The 26,961-nt window shown below is 34.9% G+C and overlaps 1 protein-coding gene across 1 annotated transcript in view; it reads left to right on the top strand.

Moving 5' to 3' along the window:
• Positions 1–4,334: 4,334 nt before the first annotated feature.
• Positions 4,335–26,961, top strand: part of LOC106710059 (protein groucho) — a 52,282-nt gene continuing 29,655 nt past the window's right edge. The window contains exons 1-4 of the mRNA XM_045682756.1: positions 4,335–4,608; positions 11,064–11,161; positions 12,726–12,789; positions 13,729–13,773. Of these exons, the coding sequence (XP_045538712.1) occupies positions 4,540–4,608; positions 11,064–11,161; positions 12,726–12,789; positions 13,729–13,773 (276 nt within the window). The 5' untranslated portion in view covers positions 4,335–4,539. The remainder of the gene's footprint in view (positions 4,609–11,063; positions 11,162–12,725; positions 12,790–13,728; positions 13,774–26,961) is intronic.

Below are 26,961 nucleotides of genomic sequence, written 5' to 3'. Positions count from 1 at the left end.
GAGGAAAACGTCGCTCAGCTTGCCGAACTTGACGAGGATGAAGATTTACCTTCATCAGTATTGGCTCAAAGACTGCGAACTGTAGAATTTAACGACGACACAAATTCTACAGACAATGACGAGGATGGTGTTGAACTTAATAATGAATCCTCGTTTATGGGGTCTTTCAGTTCACCATATTTTAGATACAACGATCTGGTATCAAATGTACGAAAAGTGGTAAAAATCTTCAAAAAATCGACAAAAAACGATGACGTCCTTCAAAAACATGTCAGAGCTGATTTGGACAGGAGTACTCCCTGCTGTTAGATGGGAAAACGCGCTGGAGTTGCATTTCTGCCATGTTAGGTCGGTTTCTGAAATTGAAAATATCTATTACAAAAGCTTTAATTGCTTTAAAAACAGACATTGCATTTACTGATGATGACTAGAGAAATATAGATGAGATCCATAAAATATTGGATGTTATTAAAACTGTCATCGAGGCGCTATATCGACGCGATGCAACTTTACTTACAGCTGATGTTTCCCTAAAATATGCTTTGAAGAAAATGGATCAAATGAAGACACCACTAAGTCACAAAATGGCAACTGCATTGGCAAACGATACGCAAAAAGAAGACTAACTCAAGCAGCAACACTACAGTACTTGACTAATCCGGGTAAATATTTTGAGAACTTTGAAAATGAAGATAAAACTGTTTTTATCGGCCTACAGGTGATGAAATGCTAAACGAAATTGTTAATCTGATTAAACGCACAACCAAAAAATATATATATACCTCTTGAAAATTTGCCAGCGCCAGACCAAGACCTGCGAGAAATTGTCATTTTATTTTCCTTTACATTTTGTATTCATTGTAGGAAATCGATATATAAACGCAGATTAGTGTATTTAAAAAAATTTCAATGGAAAGATCGAAATGCTAGAAAAAACCGGTCTACCCGGGTTTTGATACTCTTAGACCCGAAAACCCGGGTTTTCAAAATTGAACCGAGTTTCGATGCCCTAAATGCAAGTCGAAGCACTGGCCTTCTGGGAACTGAGGTGACTTTTTCAAACGATCACTTTTTGCGCACAACAATGGCAGGTTATACAACTAATCGTTCGCGCCGGTTAATTATACGGTGTGTTTTGTTTACTAAGTTCGTCCGGTGCGTGGGGCGGCGCTGGGGTCGCGACTCGCCTTGTAATGCTACAGATAATATTATTATGTTCGATTAACATGTTTTATTGACTCGCTTCCTCTCCATTTCACTGCCGATTTTACAGCAAATGTTTTGTAAAAGGCACGATTGTATGTATTATTCGCGTATTATATACACTTAACACTTATCTAATACACTTGTATTAACACTTACGATGAAAATATAATTTTCTTAAAGTCTAAATATAGCATGGTTTTATTGTCCTTTGTCACCGGAAATCGGATGGCGTGGCGTCACTTGAATTACTGAAATGTAATTTCGCTGCGTTCAATTTTAAAGTTGCGTTCTTAACCGTGCTAGTAATTTATACGAAAAAGTTAACAGTAAAAAAAAAGTTTGCATACGTTTTTTTTCCTCTTTTTGCTGCTAAAATTCTCTTTTTGTGTTAATTACAATTTTGATACTCCTCTCAAATAGATATAGGAATAATTTGGAATTGAATGATTCAAGAAAATATTTTTTATAATAAAATATGTATGTACATACTTAATATTATCTTAAGACAACTGCCCCACTATCTATCAAAATATTTACCGATTATCATTTGTGACATTAAAAAAAGTTATAGAGTTAAATAACGAATTAATCAGCAGGTCATATAACGGTTATGAAGTGAGAACAATAATTATAATGGGCGCGAAATAACGGCAGCCGATTAAGCGTGGTTTCCCGCCTAATTAATTATTGCTTATCTGTACGGAGCGCGTCGCTACGGGACCTCGCCAATTTAAAAACATTTTGTTAACCTCATCTGCTCAGCGTTGCTGTATTTCGAAGAATTGTTTATATAATATAATGAAACGTTAAATATATATACCTTTCTTTTATTACATAACATCACTTGTACCGAAACTGTAATTTTTTCATTCCATTAATTTTAGTAGTGTTGTCAATCTGAGAATGTTTAGAAATTGACCCATTTCAACAGGAAGTTATCGTACCAAATTACTTATCATAATTTACCTGCCTTTTATTAATTTAAATTATGGCAACAATTTCATCAACCAATAATCAATAGGATAACATGGTATTGACATAACACATGACTTCAAAAACAAAAGACAAAAAAATCCTATGCCATATGCATTGTTATAAGGTTATTATTAACTTCCGTAGGCGACATATTGTGGGCCTCGAGCAAAACGGCTGCAGGGTCTCAAAAATAAATTAAAAAAGCCCATCGTTGAAAAAAACTGTAGAACGCAAAACAAAAAGTGTACAGGCGTCCGTCGGCAGAGTTGTTTTTTTATCGTCGCAAGTTGGTCGACGCCAGGAGATGCGACGTGAATCACGAGATACGTGCAAACGGTAGCCAAGTGGCGCAGAGCCGCTAAAGTAACAGCTTTTCATAAATGAATTTACCGGTTGTTTTTTAAACAGCACACATCGCCTGCAATTAGTAGTACGTACTCCGATCTTCAAAATTTAACCGCAAATTATTAGTAATTTTGTTTGTAATTACGTATTCATGAGACATGTTTATATTTTTTATTCCTAACACTAGTTCCCACAGTATGGACCGGCCTTTGAGGTTAAAAGTTTTCTCCTATTCTTATTTATTTATTATTTTTATTTATTTTTTCTCCGACGTTCTTACGGTGAAGGTAAACATCGTAATGCAACCTGCACATATCTGAGAAGAAATTGAATGATATGTGTGAAGTCAACCGAACCGCACTTGGTCAGCGTGGTTAACTATGGCCTAATCATCCCTAACTTGGGGTAGTCATCCCTAACTCCGAGCGCCTCAGTGGGGACGTATAGTGAGCTGATGATGATGACTTTAATTTTTAATTACTCGTTATGTGATTAGAATCAATGATATCTTGGTTGAACGCGAATATATCAGTAAAGCTTCCTGCTAAATTTTTCTTTATTTGGTTTTGGACGTTTATTCGTTAACGATGATCAGAGATGATTTAACAGCAGGCATCTGCTCGTTTATTATCATCAGTGATTAAAATTTTAGGTTATGCAGCTCCTTGTCAACCAACGAACGTGTAAAATAATTAATAAGTAGGTAAATAAATGAATAAAACTGATTAATGACGATAAATGATAAACATCAAAGTTTATTGAAGAATGTTAAAATATAGATAACACTAGTAGCCGATTGCTGCTCATCGAGATTTGTTACATAGTCGCGATAGCTTATCACATTGATACCAAATATAGAAAAACAGCGCTCCATCGATTTTTAAATAAATTATCGATAAATCTATTTTATACTGCAGATATAACTTAGATGGTAATTGAAAAAATCAAGGAGGGGAAGAGGTAAAGAATGAGTCAAAGATTACATACACGCGAAAAACCCTTCTGTCAGTTGGGAAATAATACAGATTACCAGTGATGCAATATCCCAAAGAAGACCAGCAAGTGAAGAAACTTAATTAATCTTTTGATATAGTTTTACGAAATTCCTGATAAGTTTTAAAATATTAGAAGTTCCGGGACTTTTGCTTAAAATTTTTCTTTATGTAACTTCTCAGTTAACAAATTGTTTTTTCCGCAAAAATGTTTACGGGCATAATGTAGCTCTTAAATTGATATATCATGTTATTTTTTTGTTTATAAAAAATGGACTTTATTTGTTTTATAATATTTAGTTTGAAATAACAAATGCTTATAGAAAATCAAGCATTAAATCTGCTTTATATCCGACATAATAGAGATGTAACAATACGTATTGTTTCCATAGTTCCGATGTTATCTTTTTTATTTCATAAATACCTACCTAATAATATTTTTAAATCTATAATCCCAGATAAAAAATATGTATTTCGGAATTATCTTTGAGACATTTTTATTGGTTGTAATAAATAAACTTGTATTAACTTTACTAATTGAAATCCACATTTTTAGAACGGTTTCAAATAAAATAACACGAGCAATAAGTTGATCAAGATTGATTAGGGTAAATCTAATTAAAAAACAGTGTTATCACCAATCAACAAATAAATTATATTATACTATTCCATCCAAAGTACACGTTTCTGATTCGCTTAAGTATTCTTCAAACATAAAGATAGTCTTCGAAAAATTCAAGTGGAGAAAATATGTATGGCAGCGGTATGCGAAGGGTGGTCGAGGAGATTGGGTACCGGGGGAGAGCGGGTGTCCCCCCGCGCCGGCGGTTAGTTTGCTGCCAGCCTTCGTGTGCGGCTGACGTCTGTGTGTTGACGATTTAAATAAACTAAACGCGAGTGACTGACCGCGACGCAAAGTGTGCTACTGGTGTATGATCAAGTGTTGTGTAGTGTGTGCTGTGGCCTGTTTGTTTTATATTTGTGTGTTTAAAGACGATGACCGCGTGTGTCTGACGCGGGGATGTATCCGAGCGCGGGCGCAATGAATGCCGCCGCAGCCGCTGCTGCCGTGGCGGCCGCGAGGCATCCGGTAAGCGGCAACGACCATACTCTGCTCAATTCAACACAACACACCAATGAATTTCACCCTTCCTTCTATTATAAATCGCACAAATAATAATTGCACTTTGTTTTTAACAAAACTTTAAATTATATGAAGATCAATTTAAAAAGTTTGACGATGTCTTTCAAATAAAAACAACCTTGCTAGAACTATATAAGAACATTCAAGTCACTTTAAAATTCTGACATTGACATACACAAGTAAAAATACCGATTTATCTGACATACATTACAAAAAAGACATGCAACATGTCTACAACGTATTTTAATAATATGATCTCGCTAACTTTAGTGATGAAATAGCTATAATGTGGTTTAATACATTTACGTGTTCTAATTTGTAATTTGAGCCTTTATTTACAATTATTGTTCTAAATTGATCTTTAAATCTCTATCCATAAGAGCGGTATTAACGGAGTGTAAATAACCGCAAGCCGCAACGCATCTGTCGCGTTTTCCGACGGCTAACAAACCGCAGCTCCTAACCATTACAACTGCTATTTTATTTGAGTTTATATTATTCAATCATTTTTAATTTCTATGCGTAGTTTCAATACTTATTTAAAACTAGCTGTCGCCCGCAACTCCGTCCGCGCCGAATAGAAAAAAACATATTAAGTAGTCTACGTGTTCTTCCAGACTATGATCTACATCTATGCAAACTTTAATTGAGATTCATTGAACCGTTCTGGAGATACCTTCAGACAAACATTGACATTTACAATATTAGTAAGATATTTACCTAATATTTACAATTGACTTTTAACTTTGAATTGTAATGTTATTAGGTTTATTTATTTATTTAATCACACCAACAGCATACATATTAAATGGAAACATATTAAAAGTTCACTGATACATTTTAGATAACATGTATACCAATTAAAGGCATGTACAAATTACATCGGACACATGTGTAATTCTTACTAACTAGTTATATTATTACTAATTTGTATAATTTGTTTTTAAATGAGGTCAAACCATCATTGAATATATCGATATTGGAGTTGTTTATGACGTTATACTCATTACACATTCCGACCAAAGGACTATTGCGACCGAGGTTGGTTCTGGCAAATTTAATGTGGAAGATATTTTTTATGTAGTTTCTAGGATAGATTTGTTTTCCTTTTGTGCTTATGTTTGAATTTGGAATTATTGCACTTTAAGATCAGCCAGTTCTTCACTTATTTTCATGGTTTAATATAACTAAATAATATGCTGTCAATTACAGATTCTTATAAAAAGTTTCCAATTAGTAGTAAATTTTGGCAGATAAAAACAATTACATATGTGAAACTTTTAATAGACTATCAATACATTTTAATTGAGAAAAAACATTTCAATTGTCACTGTTAAAAATGTTATTATTTTGTGATCTGAAAATCTTTAATGTTGCTTAATTATCACACATTAAATTTTGTATCATTCAACAAATGCTGAAGCAAAGATATAATTTAAAATTATTAAAGCTTTTAAATGCTAATTAGTCATTAAAAAACTACATAAGATGCATATTATGCTCTGGGATAACACAACTGAATGCAGACAGACCAAGTAAACTGCCAAAAATAAATAACCAGACCACCAGTAGGCTACTTTAAATAGGTAAGCCACAACTCCGGGCAATTTTAGCTGCCCTTACAGGTAACGGCAGCTTCAACAAACATTTGAATAATAAATGGGTTTCACTGACAGCCCTAAATGTAGGGAATGTATGGAGGAAGAAGAAGCAACTCATACAACACTGCCCACCAGTGTCCGTGTATGAACTTGTTAAGTTAGTAGTAGGGGCTAAGTTTTCCATAACTCCACGACAAGCGCGTATTTTGCGTGAAGGCAGGCTGTAGGTTACTCCAGCCAGCCCAGCTCGCCAAATGAACTTGTTAATTAGGTATTTTGGATAACATTTTTGTACATTTTTTGTACCGACCAATAATACAGAATTTTATTTTGTTCCCTTCGACACAGAAGATTAGTGTGTATTAAAATGAGTTTTAAAAAAAAAGCATAAACTATTAAAAAGCCATTACTAAATCTGTGTTAATTGCAAACATATTTAAAATTAAGGTATTTAGCTTAAGTGATGGCAGTCATTTAAATAACATTTATTTGTACTTAAATAATACACAATTTAGAGATTATGAGATGAATCTTTGTTTTTGTAGAGAAAATCTTGACATGATTTTAACTCTGACTTCTTGACATCTTGTATTTAAAAAAAATGGCTTTATTTTATGTCCATACTGGCTGTTGCCCACAACTCCGTCAGCGTGGAATAAAAAACTTAATAAGTAGCCTATGTGTGGTTCCTATGTTCTACATCTGTGCCAAATTTCATCAAGATCTGTTGAGCCGTTCCGGACATACCTTCTAACAAACATACATCCATTCATCTAAACTTTCACATTTATAATAATAGTAAGATTACAAGACTTCTTCTTTCTATAAAAGATATTTTATTATCTTACTTTTTGTATAAAAGTAAATAAATAAGATAAAAAAAATGAAGGTGGCTTACATTAAATATAAGTAATTATTAACTAACAAATCTTTTTGTTATGTTTATGTTTATTTTATTATGTTTATAACATCTTAACATTACTTTTTTTTTCATTCTATTGCATAATTAATTTCCATGATCAGTAAAGATGTGTAATTAAACCCGTTTTTTCAATTGGTTTCATGACTTGTGAAAGGTTGGGGGTGAGGAAGACAGAGTGCAGAGGGGGGTGGGGGAGGGTGTTAATGTAAATGTCTATTCGTGTGTTTGCTGAGAATCCGTGTCGCGTCCTAGGTACTCGGCGCTCGTCGCTTAGTCAATATTTGAGTGTCGGAATTACCGCTACGAACAAACGCTAGACGCCTTCCCGCCTCTCCGACTACTCAAATAACAGCTTTCCCTCGCCGAACACTCACGGACAACTTTTATGTTGACATTTTAAAATATTAAATTGATATAGAAAATATGTAGTATTAGTGTGTAATTGTGTGACGAAACAGTTAATGTCCAAATCTTTCAAAAGCAGTAAATATTTACAAAGAAGAGTTATGAAGATAGTTTTGATCGGCTCGATTTTTATATTTTACCTACGTAATTTCTGATTATTGAGATTAAACATGGCAAGTTCTTTTCAAATATTAATCGTTTAATTTTTTTCTTAATTATACATACTATGAAGAACGATTGGAAAATAATCTTTTATTGTAGTAACACAATTGTAACGCCTCGTAATAACTTGTAGTAGTAGTTTGTTTCCTTCTATCTTTAAAAATAAGTTAAATAATAATGATAATTCGAAATGTTATCTACGGAAATGTATCTTGTAGATATATAGAAATGGATTTGCACATCAGAACTAATCTGATAAGTGAAGTGCCTTGAGTCAGTGCTCGGTCCAAAATAATTCCCGACATTTGTACTTAGATAACGCCTATCAGTTTGTACAAACAAAGCATTTGGAGTATGCAAACACCACTTCGTCATAATCAGGATATCGTCAAATCATTCACCTTGCAGCTTTATATATTTTCCAACTTTCGATGATATTTTATGTAAGCTTATATACACAAGGACAGCATCAGCATTAGGTAAATAAATTACCCAGTCAGAGGTTGTTGGCATTTATTTAAGCCATCGATTCCAAATAGATTTAATTTTATTTAAACTGTTTTAATTTTACACAGGATCGATTTCAAATAATAGGAGAAACCTATACAAAGATAAATTAATATGAAAAAGTCTATAAAATAACTTTCCCGGAAGATTAACTGAAAAAACAAAGCATGTGTCAGGCGGTAGCGATGTTTCTCAGAAAACTAAGCCGACTCGTCGAACCCCCATACATTATATTAGTTTGACTGGCTATCCTCCACTGTTTTCTTTGTGGAGGCCGATATATTTAGACCGTGTCGTTGATTTTATGAGCTGTAATGAGATCCAAACTGGGCATAAATTAGCTGTAGCGGATTCTAAGCACTGAGGAGGCAATCCTAACGTTTAAATATTTACATTCGCCTGTTTGTTTATTTTGTAAGTGCGAATGGTGTTTAGATGTTTACCGAGCCGCCGGACTATGCGCGGTCTCGTGTCGTACTGTAATGTCGCTAATTAAAACTTGACACCGGCCTATGGTCGGTTCCACGAACGCTTTGTTAACATTGAAAAAATAGGGACAAAAAACCACGTAAGGAGTTACCGCTTACCGGATATAATACAAAAAACACAGCGTTTTTGTTCATAATTTTTTTCTGCTTCTAATCAAAATTGCGCATTGCTAAAAATCATACCCAAGAACGTTTTTATTATAAAAAATTATATTTAAAAATTTATGAAGATTGATAGAACTTAAAACTTAGCAAAATATAATTTTTCAGCAATCGTTTTTAAAAACATATTTTTAATAACATATTTGTGATACTTTCACTTTCCTTTTAAAGTAGTAACCTAAATGGGATGTAAATTAAAAAAGATTTTAGCTCAGGTTATAAAACTAAGCAGAGAATGCTATCAAATTCCGTTCATTCATTTCTTTGGAATTTAGTATTGTGGGACAAAAGAAGGAGCGAGGGCCCACGGAGCGCACAGGTAGACGCGGCCAGACGTATTCAATAATTGGAAATGGGAACACGTATTTCTTTTTATATCCGTTTAAACGCATTCTGTTTGAGTTTTGTTCTTACGAGCGGTCGCTGCATGCGGGCCTTTCATCCGAGCCTCCACAATGCTGCCACTCAAAAACTCCTTATTGTATTTTAATTTGACCTTTTCAGTGATAATTTATGGGAAGATATTTTTTCTCCGGGTAACGTTTATGCTATTGTACGTAAGTTATAATTTTTTTGCTGGATTATGTATTTAAGAAGTTTTTTGTAATGGACAGAAAAAATGTTGTTTATGACTGCTTTTGTTTTTTTAATATTTTGGTAATAACATAAAAAAGTATTGTTTCACTGGTTCATAAACTTTCATCTCCTACTGTGAATGATAAAACATTAGCTCATTTATATAATTTCTATATCGTCATTCTGGATCAAGATGGCGGCCAGTTCATACATATAAATTGATTCCCTCCTTCAAATATGATTCTGTGTACGGAAATTAAATGCGTGCATTAATTTTTTTGAAAGATATGTAACTTGACAGCTCTAAGTTGGTGTTAAGTAGTTCTTTAAAGTAAAGAAGCCGTGTGCATACACTTGAGATTAAGTAAACATGTAATAAAGCAGCGCACATCACGATGCAGGTGTGATAACGTTTTTTTTTTACTCTAAATGTTTTGATATAACAAAATGATAACAAAACTTACGATAACTTTTTATAGCTGACGATTTCTGGGATTTTTTACTTCACCAAAGAGTTTTCTCGTATTATGTCTTTCAAATATAACGATATTCTTATTAAAGACCGTTCGAGTCGAGAGGAACTTTAGTATATCAACATGACGAATTAAAAATATTCGTTCCATTGAATCGAGTGGCAGGTTGTCTGCATTGATTGTGCACTCGTTTTTAATTGAAGTGCTTGTAGTGCGCGGGAAGTGGCTGGGCCGTGGCTGCCGTCCCTCACGCATCAGGTCATTGAGTACGATCGGTCATTAGCGTCGCTGGGGGGCGCTGTGGTCGCCTCTCCCCGGCGGTTACATTCACTAAATACCCGGGCGCATTTCTCCCGGGCTCGATTGTCCGCGGCTCCATTTACAACGTCTACACGCCGCGCCAGTTCCTTTTACGCTTTTATTTACGCTCCTTTTATTATTTTTAAAGTCCGTTTGTTCCTCGCACGCCGTCGGGCGACGGTTATTTATTTTTTGCCGCCCGGCCTCCCGGCGACCGTGTGTTGTCGTGTCCCTCGTTTTATTTTTTTATTTTTCTGCTTCTTATTATGGCGTTGGTTTTTTTTAATTTCTCTTTTTTACTTTATTATTACGCGCTCGCGTGTTCGCTTTGCTTTATTTCTGTGTTAAGAGGTGAGCGGTCGGTCGGCGTTGTTGTTTTTCTTTCTTATTAATCGGCCCTCACACCGAATTATGGTTATTAAAGGATAATTTGTATTATGGTAATTTGGGATGCGTGTAATTTTTTGTTTTGTAATAGGAATGTTTTCGTGCGGTGGTTGTAATTGATCTGTTATTTTATTATAATTTAAATGGTTTTTATATTTAGTTTCAAGAAATGAGTTTATATTCTACTATAAAACACCTTCGATACCATGATAAAAATAAAATTTACACTGTTTACTTATTTTTTATTTCTGTCAGAAATTTAAATGCGTTCCAATATGTAGGTACATACTTGGTGTATAGCAATCTTATTACTGTAAACCAAATATTGAGACAATAACGTTAAACGAGACTTGACATCTCCTAATAATTGTCTTTATGTTTTTTTTCCCATTTATTTACATTAACTCTCTTCCCACAGGGTCCGCCACAGCCTGGCCAGCCTATCAAGTTCACAGTGGGTGAATCCTGCGACCGAATTAAAGAAGAATTTAATTTTTTACAAGCACAATATCACAAGTAAGTATCAACAATCTATACCATTTTTTCTTCGTACCTGTCCTTTTAATTCTATCCTATTACTGTTTGCTCTTACTTGTAAAGATTTAAAAGAAAAAATGGTCTATTTATTTGTTAAAAAATGGATACTTGTTGTATCCGTACATTTAAGCAACAAAACATCTATAAAATAGATTGATCCGGGATCGCCTTTGTCGTTGTATATCGGTAAGGTCATTTCTTACCTGTGCTCTCGGGGATACTCTGAACAATCCTTTTGTGCCCTTTTTATTTTATAGATTATAGCTATTCCATTGATCTATCATTGCATGTCACATATATCGTTGGATTATATCAACTTATGGCCTTTATTTTTTTGGCAAATATGAATTTAAAATGATCAAATTTAATTTAACCTCTAACCTCCTTTATCATATTCAATGAATAAAATTAAATTTTATTAGCAGGAGATAAGTTTTATTAATGTTACAACCAATCCAATAATAGTAAGTCTCAGGTAAATATTCTATTTCAAGCTCGAAACATAATAAAATTAAAAACGGCTTAACTCGATGTTTCGTTTAAACAGCTCCTTGTTATACCTACACGATAAGAAGTTTTTAATACCTAGCATAGCTGGTTTAATGATTGTTCTTTCCACTAGGTCAGTGGTGTTATCGATTTTTTATTGTATAGCGTCAAGTAAATAACATCGATTAAAGTTGTCCGCTTTACGATACACGTTTAATGACACAGACAGAAAGCGGTATTAACAAAGATATTCTCGTTGCTCATTTTATTCAATTAGCACGTTTTATAATTGTTATAGTGAATTTATTATAATTGCTGATTTTGTAGTGTTTTGTTTATTAAATATTGAGCTAAATAAAATGAAATAATTTTAATGTACTAAAAATATTTGGTTAATAACCTGCTGGGGAAACCCATATCTGATTACAATAGGCAAGTGTAAAAGATATATATAAAAAGGTATAACATCCATAAACTTTTTTGGTGGTGGTAAACCTAATAGAAAGACAATTTTAGTATATTTATCAGTAATTATTTGCCACTAAACGTGACAAGTTTTGAGCCTATTGTGTGCCCATCATCGAAGACAAATTTCGTATGAGACATGATTAAACATGTGTCATGTAGGGGCTTGTACTCGTATAAGTTCTTTACTCACACACAAGCGAACTGGCATTTACTGTAATCGCCTCTAACATTTATTGCCCTGCCACCACGCGGCGAACTAACGACCCGACACCATTACCTTTTTACTTTTATTACCTATCAAGATAATGTGACTCAATCGATACGGGTGTTTCTCGTTGGGTCCATCGGCCCAATGGGAATTTTTTCCCATAGAGCCAAGTTATCGATAGGCCGACTGGCCCAACGGGAAACACCCATCGATACATTCAATACTCGATAATTGTGGGTTTCGACAGTGACACTTGTATTGACGCATTATCATCCCTTACATTCTCTTTGAAAAAACAAAGGCAAACAATATGTATCAATACAAATTGTCACTGAATTGGAAACCGACAGAAACATTAGTTTATTTTTATTGTTACAGTTTAAAATTAGAATGCGAGAAGCTGGCTAGTGAAAAAATCGAAATACAGAGGCATTATGTTATGGTAAGTTTAGCTTTTTTTATTTGTAAAAAACAAAAGTTCTTTGTCCTTATGATGATTTATTAATTACATTAGTTCGTTTTGCGGTTTGATCATTTGCCCGCAATGGTCATGAGTAATACATGAGCATCTGTTTATACTGAATTATGACTTGTCATTATCCTTATACGTCGAATGTGTAATTATAACAAAATTACACGCTAATAACGATGCCATGTTTGTCAACTTTAACATTTTTTATTCTCTAGAAAAAGTATTCAATCGAGTTTGTTTTTATTCTTTTCTGAGTCAGTCATCCTGTATAATATTTTGCAAAACATACACACGAATTGAGAACCTACTTTTTTAAGTCATTTAAAAGGGTTAGAATTTAACTATATCACTAGCATTCATATATCAGTTTTTCTTAATGTCTATGGCAAACTTCATATAGCGTTACGATTATAGTGGTGATGATGGTTGCAATGTTGAACTTACTTATGTTTGCCTAAAAAAATCATCTAAACTTTTAATTTCTTTTTATCGGAAGAATAATATAAGATTCAAAAGAAAATAAGCTATAAAGATGCTTTAGTAATCCAGTAGCAGTATAAAACCAATTCTAAATGGAGCATTAACCGCAAAAAACTGGCAACATTAAATATAAAAAACGTACCGATATTTGGCGGGCTCTCGCTCCCGTATGCTGCTACCATTCCGATATGAATCACGATTAAGTGTTGCCAAATCGCTTGCAATTTATTTTAATATGCTTCAGAGGAAATTCTCAGGAGCATTTTTATGTGTCGGAAACACTTCTGGCTTGTTTCCAAGCTAGTGCGGATGTTTAGTCACTCGGCCCCGACGATTTGAGGAGGCTAATCCTCGCCAAACGCTTTCTGTGTCGTATTCGTTTTGCCTCCAGTAATGTATGTCCACTAATTTGTGTCATTTGTGTTTCAGTACTATGAAATGTCGTACGGACTCAATGTGGAAATGCACAAACAGGTATGTATAACGTTATTACAAATTATGTTACTGCTTTATTGTAAAACAAAGTACCTAATTATATTATGCAAAAATGAAACAATCACAAATATGTGCGGTGTATTTATAGAAGTAGGTACAATCATGACATACCTAAATAGAGGGAGAAAACATCATTTATTTATCTTTTATCGCGTAGATAAAAATACAAGAATAACTCGACCAACAAACGCAGTCGTCGGCAGTAATAGAGAAATGTTGTGATGGCGTTTATTTCAATACAGTGCGTTATGATCGAAATATGATAGGGGGAGGGAGCTGAACGAGCTCCCCTCGGGCCGTGCAACTAAAACGAACGACATATATCTTTTAGTTAGGGATGCTTAGAAGAATTCACAAATCGAGCCCGTTTCTAGGGTTGTAGATTTTTAAATTTACAATTATAATTTTTACTCAATATTCTATAATTTTCTTAAGAACGAATAGCAAATATATTTGCATTTATAAATTCATGACAACTAACAATACGATATCAAAATTACAACAAAAAAAGTTGCTTCAATAGACTTACCCACTTGTAAAATTCAACAAACAAATGGTTTAACTACCTGCTATTTACTACGAATCTATCCTAATAGCTTAGTTTAACTGCAATGTTAAAATTGAAATCCCCTTGCATTGAATCGACAGCCCTAACCGCAGTGTAACAATAGGGTAGGTAACGAATAGATATGAGCGTTGCGCCGGGGTCCGCGCCCCAGGGGCGACCCGCGGGGGTCCTTCGGTAATCTGTTGATTTTACGCTCCTCGCCCTCCTTCCTACGAGAACCCCACTTTTAATAATAACAGTACTTTAACACGTACTCAAAGCTAAAACAAAATCAATTTACGCCTCTCTGAATGAAATCAAAGATATTTGACAATGTGAGAATAAGTTATTGAGAACATTTTGAAAACAATATAAAAATAAATGTATGATAAGATGTTACTTTCATACCGATATTTGTACATACAACTCAAAAACATAATTACATAATTCAAAATTATATTCATCAAAAACTTAGTTTCAAAGTGACGATTAAATTAAAAGTTATAAAAACACACAATAATTTAGATAAATAAAGAAATGACACCGGGTTACTGAGATAACCGAATAAATAATTTGTTGCGAATACTTTTAAACGTAACTTCAATAAAAAAACAGTAAAAGGCAAAGCATATTTTTATTTCATACGTACATTATAACAAGTTGACAACAACGAACAATAATTCTTCCTCTGTTTTGTTAAACGCGTAAATATAGCGAACATGCAACCCCGCCCGCGCCGGTCTTCATGTATTATTGATGACACCGTCCATAAAATTATCCAGGGCTCGATACGCGGCGTAATATTTGCACAGGGCCGGCGAACTAGTGAGGGTGATTTAGAAGGGGCCATTGTTTGCCATTGTGGCGGACAGATGGCGGCACTGCCGCTCAATGCTTGAATGCGCTATTTAGCGTACACTGCTGCGTTTCATTGTAATGGATTATTACATTAGCACTTAACACGCTCAGTCGAGCGAGAATCAGAAATGTACCCCTCCACTTTGTTAAACTCTGCGTTCTAACATAATGGTTGTAACGAGCGATGTTTTTACATCGTAGTCCGACATTGTGCTTGTTTTTGTGACTGCTATTGCGTGACGGTTCAACTATTCCATTATTAAAGTTTTTTTTGTAGCATCTAGTATGAGATTGAATACAAATTAGTTCGACTGGTCATTTCACGGATTATGAACATTCATGTGCACCAATCGCATGTCACTAATTACTTAAAAAAAAAAAATCTTAAATTAAGACAATGCTAAGTTACGATAGTCAAGTCATTATTTTGAAAGCTGTGCTATAAAAGTACTCTTTGTTCACATTATTTTGTTCATAATAAAGCCCGACACCTTCGTAATTATCCACGTAAGTTAATTATACGACAGGTCTGTCGGCTATTAAAGGTGTTAACCTAACTAATAGATTTATCTCCGCCATGCTTCATGAAGCACAATCACTAGTATTAATACACTAATAGTCGAATCAATCAACCCACTTATTTCATTTGAAGTTTAATAAAAATAAATTAAATGTACAGTATGTTCTAAGTTATGATCTTGTCACAGTCAAAAACAAAAAGAACAGTATTCTTACTAAAGCTGTTGGTCGATAAGGTACATTTTGGTTTAGCAGAGTTGAAATCGTGACCGCGTCTAACGCGTGTTTTCCGCTCTTTCTGTCGACGACTAATTGCTTAGATTTTCTTTTGTTAGTCTCGGGGCTGGGCCGTGGCGAATCACACCTACTTACGCCGTGAATTGATTGTTGCGTCTTTGTGCCTGTATCGACACGCCGAGTTATTGTTGCGCGCATTCACTCTTATATTATTCACGCTCTGATGGACTTTCACGTATACACGAATGTTGCTGATATGCCTTGCTTGTGTTTATGTCTATTATACATTATTACATCTTCTAAGATTACGCTGATGTAACAGTAGTATGCATTGATCCAAAAACAAACGTAGATAACGTCATTTTTATGCTAAACATATCCTAAAATAACGTTAATAATCTTCTAACCACTACCTTTTAGGATACGGTTTCCGATATTATTGTCGTGTGTAACGCAACTGTTCTGTGATAATCCTTACAACTCAGAATTCATAATTACTAGTTTGTCGGTGCATTGCAAAAAGTATGACAGAGTTTTGAGCAGTGATTTGGTGGAGTGGCACAAGCGTCATAACGACACAAAAGGGCTGCACAATACGGGTCGCGCTCAGCTTTGTGTTTGTTTTACGAGCGCCGCTTGGGGCCGCTCGGGGCCGCACCAACCCCCCCACGTTATGAAACTTTGACGCCGTTGAAAAACTACCGCACCCTCGTACAATATCTACTCTGTTTATTGTGAATCCAATAACAATGTGTCTATCCGACGATTTTTAATACTTTCATAAAATGTATTAATACAAAAAAACTTTTTGTATACGTATTTTAACGTATACTAAGCATTTATTAGTTGACCTACTTCAATAAAGAGTAAACGGAAATAATTTTTGTCTACCCTTTTAGTTCTTTACAATATATTTTTCAACCACAATAATTGGACGGTTACGTACTTTTTCATTATTTTAAATACCGTTTCCCTCTATTAACAAGATCTTAATCAGAATTTCTTGGCGACTCGTAGTTATTCAATATGCACATTAATTAATCATGTAAGATATGCATCTTAAAAAGCTTTCACTTCCCAACAACACAAAAAGCTTATAAAACCACAATATAAAATAAAAATCGACCTCAAAGTGAATTCCACGGTTCCCGCGTTTCATTCCAAGCCCGAAGTTTGTCCGTATAATTAAATAATTTACGGGTTATTGCGATTCCACGCCGGCTGTCCCTCGGCGTGATGCGTTCAAATTATTCATACGCCGGGAGCTGGGGGATGTAGGGGAGAGCAGGGCTTGTTTACCCTTGCATTAGAGCCGCGTCCGTCGGCCGGTGATGAAAACATTGCACGTGCCCGATCCGCTTAGCCGCTATATAATGAAACAACAGGGGCTGCGGCCTACTCTAATCCTGTTTGTTTTCCACTGAGCTTTCAGACTATCGACCGACTACTAGTCAACTATGTTACCCTGGTAATTGTAATTAGGGTGCGCTTTGTTCGGCTGATTTGCAATCAAATGTCTTTTAACTGAATGTACTCAGAGAAAATAGCGTTTACTGTCCCTAATAATTCAGGTTTTCAAATACAAAATTCAGTAACTAATGTTATGTTGATATCACTAAAAATGTATCGTATCGGTTTTGTTTCGTTTAATAAAGTCCTAAGAATAGATAAGTAGTAACTTCTTAACTTAATTTATTTGAAATAAAAGTGTCTATAGACTAAATTATGATTATCATAATAAAATTTAACATTGATAAATTAATCGCCTTTGATCTATTTACAACATGTAATCAAGATTAACATGTTATGTTATCGAATACGAACTTCTGAATTTATATTTCGTTTAGCGATAACATACAGAGTTAAGTATGTCGGGTTGTAAACATTAATTATCAATGGAACGAGTTTATAGGCGCGCACGGTGCGCTCGGTGCGCGGCGGAGCGTGTGAAGCGCCTTATCAAATTATAGCCGTCGAGTGTTCACATCGTGCGGGCCGTCGTCAGGGGTCCCGCATAATGGGCCGCTATCTGCTGCATCTACAGACGTATTCACCGCCGCCGCTGTGAATTGTCTAAATGAACCCGACAGCTCACAATCGACGTTCCGTAGCGTCGCCCCTCCGCTTTAAAAGGGAAATTATCTCTCCATCTACAGAGAGCGTCGCGCGGCAGATGGCGCTTGCAATAAAACCACCGAGCAATATAGCCCGCTCACCCGCTGCCCCTCGTACATCCAAATTAAAGGATTTACCGTAACCCCTCACAGTCGACCCTCGCCCGGCAACAATCACCTCTGTATTAACTCTAATTGTGTTTTCAAATTTCTACCCTACATTGATATGGGACGCCATGTGAAGAAATAGGGCGCCTCGACGACGTCCCCTAACGCATTATTAATTTCGCTCCGCACAATGCATCCGTAACTGTTCGTGCGAGAAAGCTTTACGAATATTATAACTTGTTTTCTACAGCTTTTGTTATTACTTTATAAATGTTAAACGACTTCCAAAAATATCTAACCTATGCTAAAACTAACATTTTATAAATTTCAAACCCGAAATCGAACATCATAAATTCAGAATTAGTTATTATATTCAATAATCATTTTTATATTTATTATTATTAACAGTTACAATCTTACTTTTTAATGAGTTTACTATTGTACGATTGGTCCCCTACTGGGCTGACTTGTCCCAATAATTTCCCCAAGATATAAACATTAGTCATGCTCGATGTGTCCCGAATGCATCAAGCTCCCTTGATTGATTACAATCGTTGTATAAATATCGTGAGAATTTATTTTAGTACAGATTAAGAGTATATTGTCAAGCAAAAAGTTTATTTAGTTTTATTGCGGTCGTGTGAGGTTTGTAGAGAGAGTGTCTCCGTCGGATGGGCCACCTTAATTGCACTGATTGAGACACGGATATTGATTTGGAAACACTCGCAACGCCGCTGCTGCCGGCCGTGTCGGCCGCGCGTGAATCGGCCCTCATGAATAATGCACGCCACGTTCGCTCCTTCGTTCTTCATTCAAAGCGGACGATTTCTATTCGACTCGTAAACTACACGCCTATGACTCACTCATTTCACATTCACTGTAATACTCCGTAAAAATGCAGCTCGCCCGCTCTCCGAATGCTAAGGAGACCGCATTACCATTGTTTCCTTGCGTAAGTATTCAAAATTAAATACGCCGCGGCCGAAACAAATGCTAACCAGATATGTATACGTGTTCGATTTTACTGTGTACCGTTTCTATTTTCCTTTATTCTGTTCACGCATCAGTTTAGGTTTTTTTTTTCCTTAATTATTTTAAATTGCATTATTTAGCGATGAGGCCGACGAATCCTTCGCCAAATTAAAACTTTCCTCACGCATTTAGCAACAACCAAAAGCTGTAAAAACTGTATCTTTCAATCAGAAATGTACAAATAACTAACTTTAAAACTATTTACTACCTCGCAGAAATCAAACATTTTTGTTGTTAGCATTCGGAAGCTCTCAGAGGACTGTTTTTGAATTACCACATGTGTTTGATCGTTAAAAATAAATACAGTTGAAACGCTAATATAAATAAAAAAACAAAAAAATCCTTGCTTACTTTATTAAATCTCCGCATACATGTAACAAAGCTGTACATCTGTTGTTCGATAGCGAACCCATCTACAAACACGAAACGACCCAAATGATGGAAGGGGTAACAAATAAAAGGGGCGCCCACCCTCGAAGTTATTGAAGTTTCATTCCCTCACAATTTGACACTAGTGTAGTACGCTTTAAACCGTATTAAAATGATTTGTTAAATCACAAATAACTTAATTATTACAAACTTTGTATTTTATTTAAAATCTAGTTTTGCCGATTTTGATCACGAGATAGTGAAAGCAATGCTCTACATATATGTGAGGAACCCAGACCGCACTAAAGGGATAAATTTGAATTAAGAATAAATGTCTTGAAGTCTTGTGAGTGTTACTTAAGGCTTACGAGCTTGTATAACGGCACTAACGTAAGAATCGATTGAGTGGCAAGCAGCAAGCAGCAAGCCTCTTTTACTGATACTACAAAGTTTTCCTAAGAACATAAGAACTAGGTTAAGTACACTACAGCTGGCAGATAACTATATGTACGTACTAAAATGCTATGATTCACTTTATGCAATTAGTTTCAATTATAACATCTCAAAATTTCTTGAGATGTTGGTATTAAAAGAAACAAACTGCTGTCATATGTGTAAGGGTTAATAGTCGATTTAAGCAAAAGTCGAATAATTTTCGTATTAATTCTGAAATCTGTGCAAGTATAAGTAGTTTGCTATAATGTACAGAAAATAGTCCGTAATAATTTAAAAGTAATAAATTGCAAACCTAGTGATTATTATAATCAAAATCTGTTGAAACATTTATTTTTATGAAATCTGGTGTTTTATGCTAAGATAATTAGGAAGTCATTTGCATTTTTCGTAGTAAAATTCGCTGATTTTATATTCAAATATGTATAATATGAAATCACAATGCAGATTAAGTGAATTATTAAATTTTTATACGTGTTTCGCGAATATATCTTAATATGTTACGTGCTTTAATCAAATGTTTTCTACTTCTTTAATTAAAAAGTTCGTATTATGAAGCATATATCTATCCTTACGAATTATTTGTTTTTATAAAAAAAACTAAGTTTTTATGTAGGACTAACATAACAATGTATCAAAAAGCTGGGATTGTGATAAAGGACGAGTCCAGCTTAGCATGGACTGTTGAGGCGGGAGGCGCGGGGGCCCGGGTTGCGGTCAGCCGCGCCGGCGGTCTGCGGTCTCCAGCGGACCTCGCGCCGCTGTCCCGATACAACCGCAACGCTTCACAATGCTACTCCGACCCGATGCCACTTGTACAAGCTGTTTTATACCTTAACATCCTACTCATTAACACTATTTTGTATTACTTTATATTTAAATATATAAAATTAATGAAAAAAAAAATAGATAGTCAAGCACTAACGCGATTAATGATGGGTGTGCCAAAACAAACAAGTAATAACATATAGTGGCTGTTTTAATTATTCCCACAAAAATACTGCGGTAAAAATTAATTATTCAATCTCTATGCGCTATATGTAATCTTATTAATATAAAATTGTAAAATACAATTAGTAAATGCTGTTTATTCGTTGCTGAGACAAATAAAACAGAAAGCTCTGACGTCAGGCGCTTGCAATAAGCATATACGGAAGCAAACATCCTTTGCAAATTCTACTCTGTACTGTGCAAACATTGCCGCCCGGCTTCTGTTATGTACAGAGTTATACTGGATGGAGAATCTTATATCTACTTAATGAAATATTTTACTTATCTAGAGTACTAATTTGCGACTTAGGTCTATGATCATATCCTATTTATACTTTCATTGCAAAAATTTAGGGTGATTTTTTCTTAAATCTTAGGTATTTTTTGTCGGTAGCAGGGTATTCTGTTTGCATTGCCCGTACTCTGTGCTGGTTCTACCAAACAAACAGCAAACGGAGTAAGTAAACATTGAGATGCGGACAGACTAGCCATCGTCGTTTCAATTATTTTTCGACCATTTTGTTTAAAATTTATATTGATTTATATCACTAAAAAAACTCAAATCATAATTAACGTTTACCCATTTCTAAAAAAAATATCAATGAAAATGTTAGTAATCTGAACTTGTTCGTATAACCAATTTCAATCATCGCAAATGCTTGTTCTATCATTTTAATCAACAAATGTATCGTATATATTTCGGAATATCTATGTTTACACCAACACACGGAACTCGATTGGAATTATGTGTAAACATTGCCTTAGCACTCGTCCGTTTTTAGTCTAACCAAAACAAATGTAAATATTTACATGCGTTTTTAGTTGTTACTGAAAATTGAATTTTCAAATGTTTACTAATGTTCCGTATTTGTTTTTTTATATGAAATCTTAGTTTTGTGCATTCACATGTGTTTTTGATACCTAGTCTTTGTGAGGTATTGTAATATATGTACCAATGTACTTTATTTATTTTTAAACTTTACTTTATCATTTGCCAGTAATAACCACTAGAGTTAGAATCAATATGCTTTGTATCCTCAAGTGCTATATTCATCTAATTGGAATTTAACATTTAATATTGGTTTTCCACTGTACGTTAGACTACAAACATTGCTTGCTAATTCATTTCAGAGTAAATCTGTAAAACGGTTTTTTTTAATTTACTTCTTACTTATACTATAAAAATATATTTGACATAGATGTAGAACGGAGTCTAGAACACAGGCTAATAATTGAGTTTTTTTTAATTGAACTTTTTAATTTAACAGATAAAAACGAGGGCGACAGTTCGTAATATCTAAAAACCAATGTGTCATTGCGTGACAAAGCGATTCATTGACACAAACACCGATTGAGTCGTCGTTAAAAATCGTCCAAGTGTGTCGGTTGAATCAGACATCGATTTGTTTGAGTTTTATTTTTATTTTAATGTAATAAAAGTATTTGAAACAGTATCGAATAGTTGTTAAAAGTCCTTAAAATACCTACTCTATTGTGTGTTCACATTAAAATCTACATAGGAAATATAAATAGTACCTAGTTAAATAGAAATAGCACGGTTAAAGTATGACAATTTACTTTTTAAAATCTTCATTGAGACATGTTATTTTGTTTTATTTTTCTTAGATGTTTATTTTTTTATGATGTTTAACAATAGGTACCTAAAACGCCAGTGCGCATAAAATATTTTTGAAATCGGTTCTGTTTGGCCATAGTGGGAAAGTGCATGAGATATCTTTGTATATTATGTACGTTAAGTTTACTAACCTTCTCTATTTACTTCATAAAGTATCTACAGACACCATATCCGCGTAATAAGGGCCCTCCAAAAAGTGCCGAGTCAAAAAGGCTTAACGCTTTAGCGGGAGGTAGGGTACACAAAGGGCAGCAAACGTTTGGTGTGGACCTAAACAAACAAGGGTAGCTAGGAAGCTTGTTTTTTATTTGGCGAGAAACACGCAAGTCAACAAACTGTTCGCTTATAAACTTTGTCAGGAGGCGACACCATTTTATGTTGAAAAAATATGTATGGAAAAGTTTCAACCTTTTATATTTATAACATAATTTATAAATCAAAACATTCATGTAACATGTGTTTCATGTGAATGTGAAGTTTATTTGAATTTTATTAATAAGTAATTAATAAGTAGATGTTATTTAACACAAACTTATCTAATGTCTTTTTATGAGTGTTGAAATATTAAGCTTTTAGTTAACTGTATAAATTCTACATTAAACAAAACAACTGCGATAAACAGTTGTCTCCTGACGGAATTCACCCCATGCTACTTAAATCATACTCGTAAAACAAAGAGGGTAATCATAATACGTGAAATGTACGTAAAAGTGTACGCCAGCTCCGTAGTGTATTGTTCTTAGCGGTTCGTTATTGTGGGGCTTAGAGGATCGAGCGGGGCTCGGTGAAGCACGCCGCCTCTCGACCGAATACTATCTGATCACGGATCAGGGAGCTACAACCACGTCGCCCTCACCCCGCTCTCGCCCCTTCTGTACTATACAGGTCTTGTGACGCACTTAACATCCGATATCAAGATAACGATGTCTCCCGCTTCACGCGAACACTCGATATCACTCGACTCGACTCGTTCGAGTCGAGTAATTATTATCTATTTGTTTATAATGAATTGTAACCACTCGCTTTTTATATCTTTCATTTTTCATTACGAATGTGTACGTTACCAATCAATGACTGACGTTATATGATGACTCAAAGATAGTGGTCTCTCGGTCGTAGTCGCCCACTCCACTATCTAATCGCAATACATATCTAACCGATAGTGGCCACCGTTACCCGATACACATCTTTACATTGAAGTTATATCATTATTTATTAATGGTGTATGTCAAGTTTATCATTTGAGTTTATCAAACCTTTAACTTTGTAAGAGATATTTGTAGCCAGCCTCTGACAATATCGTAATCAAAAAACGTTGCAGCCCAATTTACACTTTTAATTTAAAATTGTATATTTATATAGTCAATTAATGATTATGTCATCTGTAATCTTACTAATATTATAAATGCCAATGTTTAGATGGATGGATCGAGGGATGTTTGTTTGAAGGTATTTCCAGAACGGCTGCACTGATCTCGCTTAAATTTATGTGTAGGAAATAGCCTGGAAGAACACATACTAATTAGTTTTTTTAATTCCACGCGGACGGAGTCGCGGGCGACATCTATTTTTTAAATAAAAAGATAACAAACATCCCAGTCTGGAAACAAAAAATGTATAATTTGTCTAGTCATGCAGTCGACGTCGTAACAGTTCAATAGATTTCATTCGGTCTCTAGCGTCGATTGTTTAGTTTAATAAAGTGTAAAGTTCGCCAGCGCTGCGGCTAAGTGGAGCGCGGCGAGGCGTGCTTAAATAATTCATAAAAGAGCTCCAGTCGGCCATTAATAGAGAAACCGCAGCTGGGTCTCGCGGTCGCGTGTTGCTCAACACAATCGCGGCTAAAGTTCATCTTGCCAATGTACAAGTTCCCACCTATTGTACAGACTAATGTCTAATTGCCCAAATTATGTTCAAATATTCTTAAAATTTATTCGTTCACTGCACAATTCAATTAAGATTTATTATCTCGTTACATTCTGGCTCTTGAGACTTTCTACTATTCCACGCATGTATTCGCGGAATAGAATATGCATTAGCTAATTGGGATTGTAGCTTAATTGCCCTGTGACAAGGTAATAACTTTTAGCAGTTAAAGTTCTAATAAAATTACGGTAAACATTTCAAAGAAATATCAATATTAAATAATTTTTTATTACTTATAAAATATGTCAACATGGGAAAATTTGTTGATTTTTAAGAAAAATTAAAGGATTGGTGTGGTGTGTCGTTGGAAGGCGAGCATTGATAGACAATGTGCAGCCACATCTGGGTCACCGCCTCCTCGCTTGCGCCATGTGCACGACACTCGCCCCCTCCACTTCCCTCGCACCCCCACACCACACTTTAATCCGCGGTATTTACTCAGCTTGCTATTCCCACAATTGAAGAATCGTATACATTTGTTTTAATAGACCTTATACCCTGTTAACACACATTATCGGAGTATGGGGGCAGCCTTTCCACCTTCTAAGTTGTCTGTTGTCCAAGAAGTTCTTCTTTCTCTCTCTCTTTAAAAAAGAACTCTTTCTTTTTTTGAATAGAAATTACTTTTACTCTATCCTAATCTAACGCTAAAAATTAAACCTGCTTTTTCCTTTAAGAATCTCGGTACGACCTAATTATGAAATTTAAAGGGTACAAATAAAGCAAGACAAGAAGCAGGAGGTTGAAAAAGAAAATGAACCATGAATAATAAAATAAAAGAGTGGGAATAGTAATGTATTTTGATGACGTTTCCACGGTCTGTAGCAACTAAATGGAGCATCGCTGCAAGATGCAGCTCCAGATTAAAAGCTCGACCGACTAAACCACGTGAAAATCGTACAAAAAGAGGAGTCACCCGCGGCATTAGCGGATGAGTGTCGGAGCCATTAGTGCAGCCACCCCAGCCTCCCAGCCACCCCGCGCCCGCACCCCGCCCTCGCCCGCGCTCCGAAACCCCGACGTACCTCTTTTATTTCTCGCGCGGGGATGAACTCCTTAATGACAAACCTTACTATATCTTTTGTGGAGAGCTCACTGAAGTACGTATTTTGCGGCCCTTTTGTGGCTCGCTTTTTATTCAGACCCGTTTCCAAGCATTTATAAAGCGAACTCCGACGTATACGAATGTGGTTGCCGTTTTTCAAACGTATTTCGTTGCTCATTACTTTTTAATTTAGGTTGCTATACACCGCGACATGAATATCTTTAAATGACGCATTGTTTAATTTATCATTATAATTACCTATTAAAAACATAATAAGCATATTATTGTAAAAATAAATAACAATACACATATAACAATAGGCAGGCATTAGTTATTATTAACAAGCAGTAGATTCTACTAACAGGACAGGTTAATTAAGGACTTTTTAATCAGTTTACAAAATTAATAATTACCGTTAAACCGTTATTAAATCTAGTAAACAATGGCAATAAAACAGTTCTTGTGTTAGTTGAGGAAACTAACTTATAAGTTTATTTAATACGACACGAATTTAAAAATATATTAGGTACAGTAAAATCTCGATTTCTCGAACGTGAAAGGAAATGCATAATACTTCGACTTATTAAGTGTTCAAGTATTCGACGGGCAAATCCTAGAAATACGTTAGTTTAGCAACTTCAAATTACAGAGTTATCAAGTATGAATATTCTTGAGCACATGTTTATACTGGATAACTCTCGAATTATTCATAATTCGAGATACTGAGCATTTGAGTGTTCAGCGGAAGGGAACGGCATTTTTTAGACTTATTGAGAACTTAGAATTAACAACGTTCGAACTATAGAGATTCATCATCAACAGCCTTTATCTGACCACTGTTGGGCATAGGCCTTTCTTAATGCATAGAGATTCCAATTTATTTAAAATTAAATAGCAAAAGCAAATTAGCAACTCCACTATGCGATAAAGTTACGCGGCGAACGATGAACGCGGCCGTGATTTGCGGTCGATCGACACGTCCCGCACAATTGTGTCGCGTCGCGTGTATCACTTACACAAACAAAAACATTTTATAATTCAATAACAACAATGTGATTCATTCATTGTTACATTAGCTCCGTTTGATGCGATAATCATTTCATTAAGTTATTTTATTTGTTTAACAGTTACCCTGTTATTATTATGTAAAACTTTTTTTTTTCTTTCAAACATTTTATTGTAATGTTAATACTTATAAAGTGATAAGTTAGTAACAAATTCAAAATCTTGAATTTCTCCAATATGACTTCGCACGAAACCTAAAATAACCATAAGAAATTATATTAATCCTAGTTTTTGCCCGGGACTTTAAAAACACTTTATAAGTAGCTAT

This window comes from Papilio machaon, chromosome 20 (genome assembly GCF_912999745.1).
Source record: "Papilio machaon chromosome 20, ilPapMach1.1, whole genome shotgun sequence".
NCBI lineage: Eukaryota > Metazoa > Arthropoda > Insecta > Lepidoptera > Papilionidae > Papilio > Papilio machaon.
This window is presented reverse-complemented; position numbering and strand designations above follow the sequence as displayed.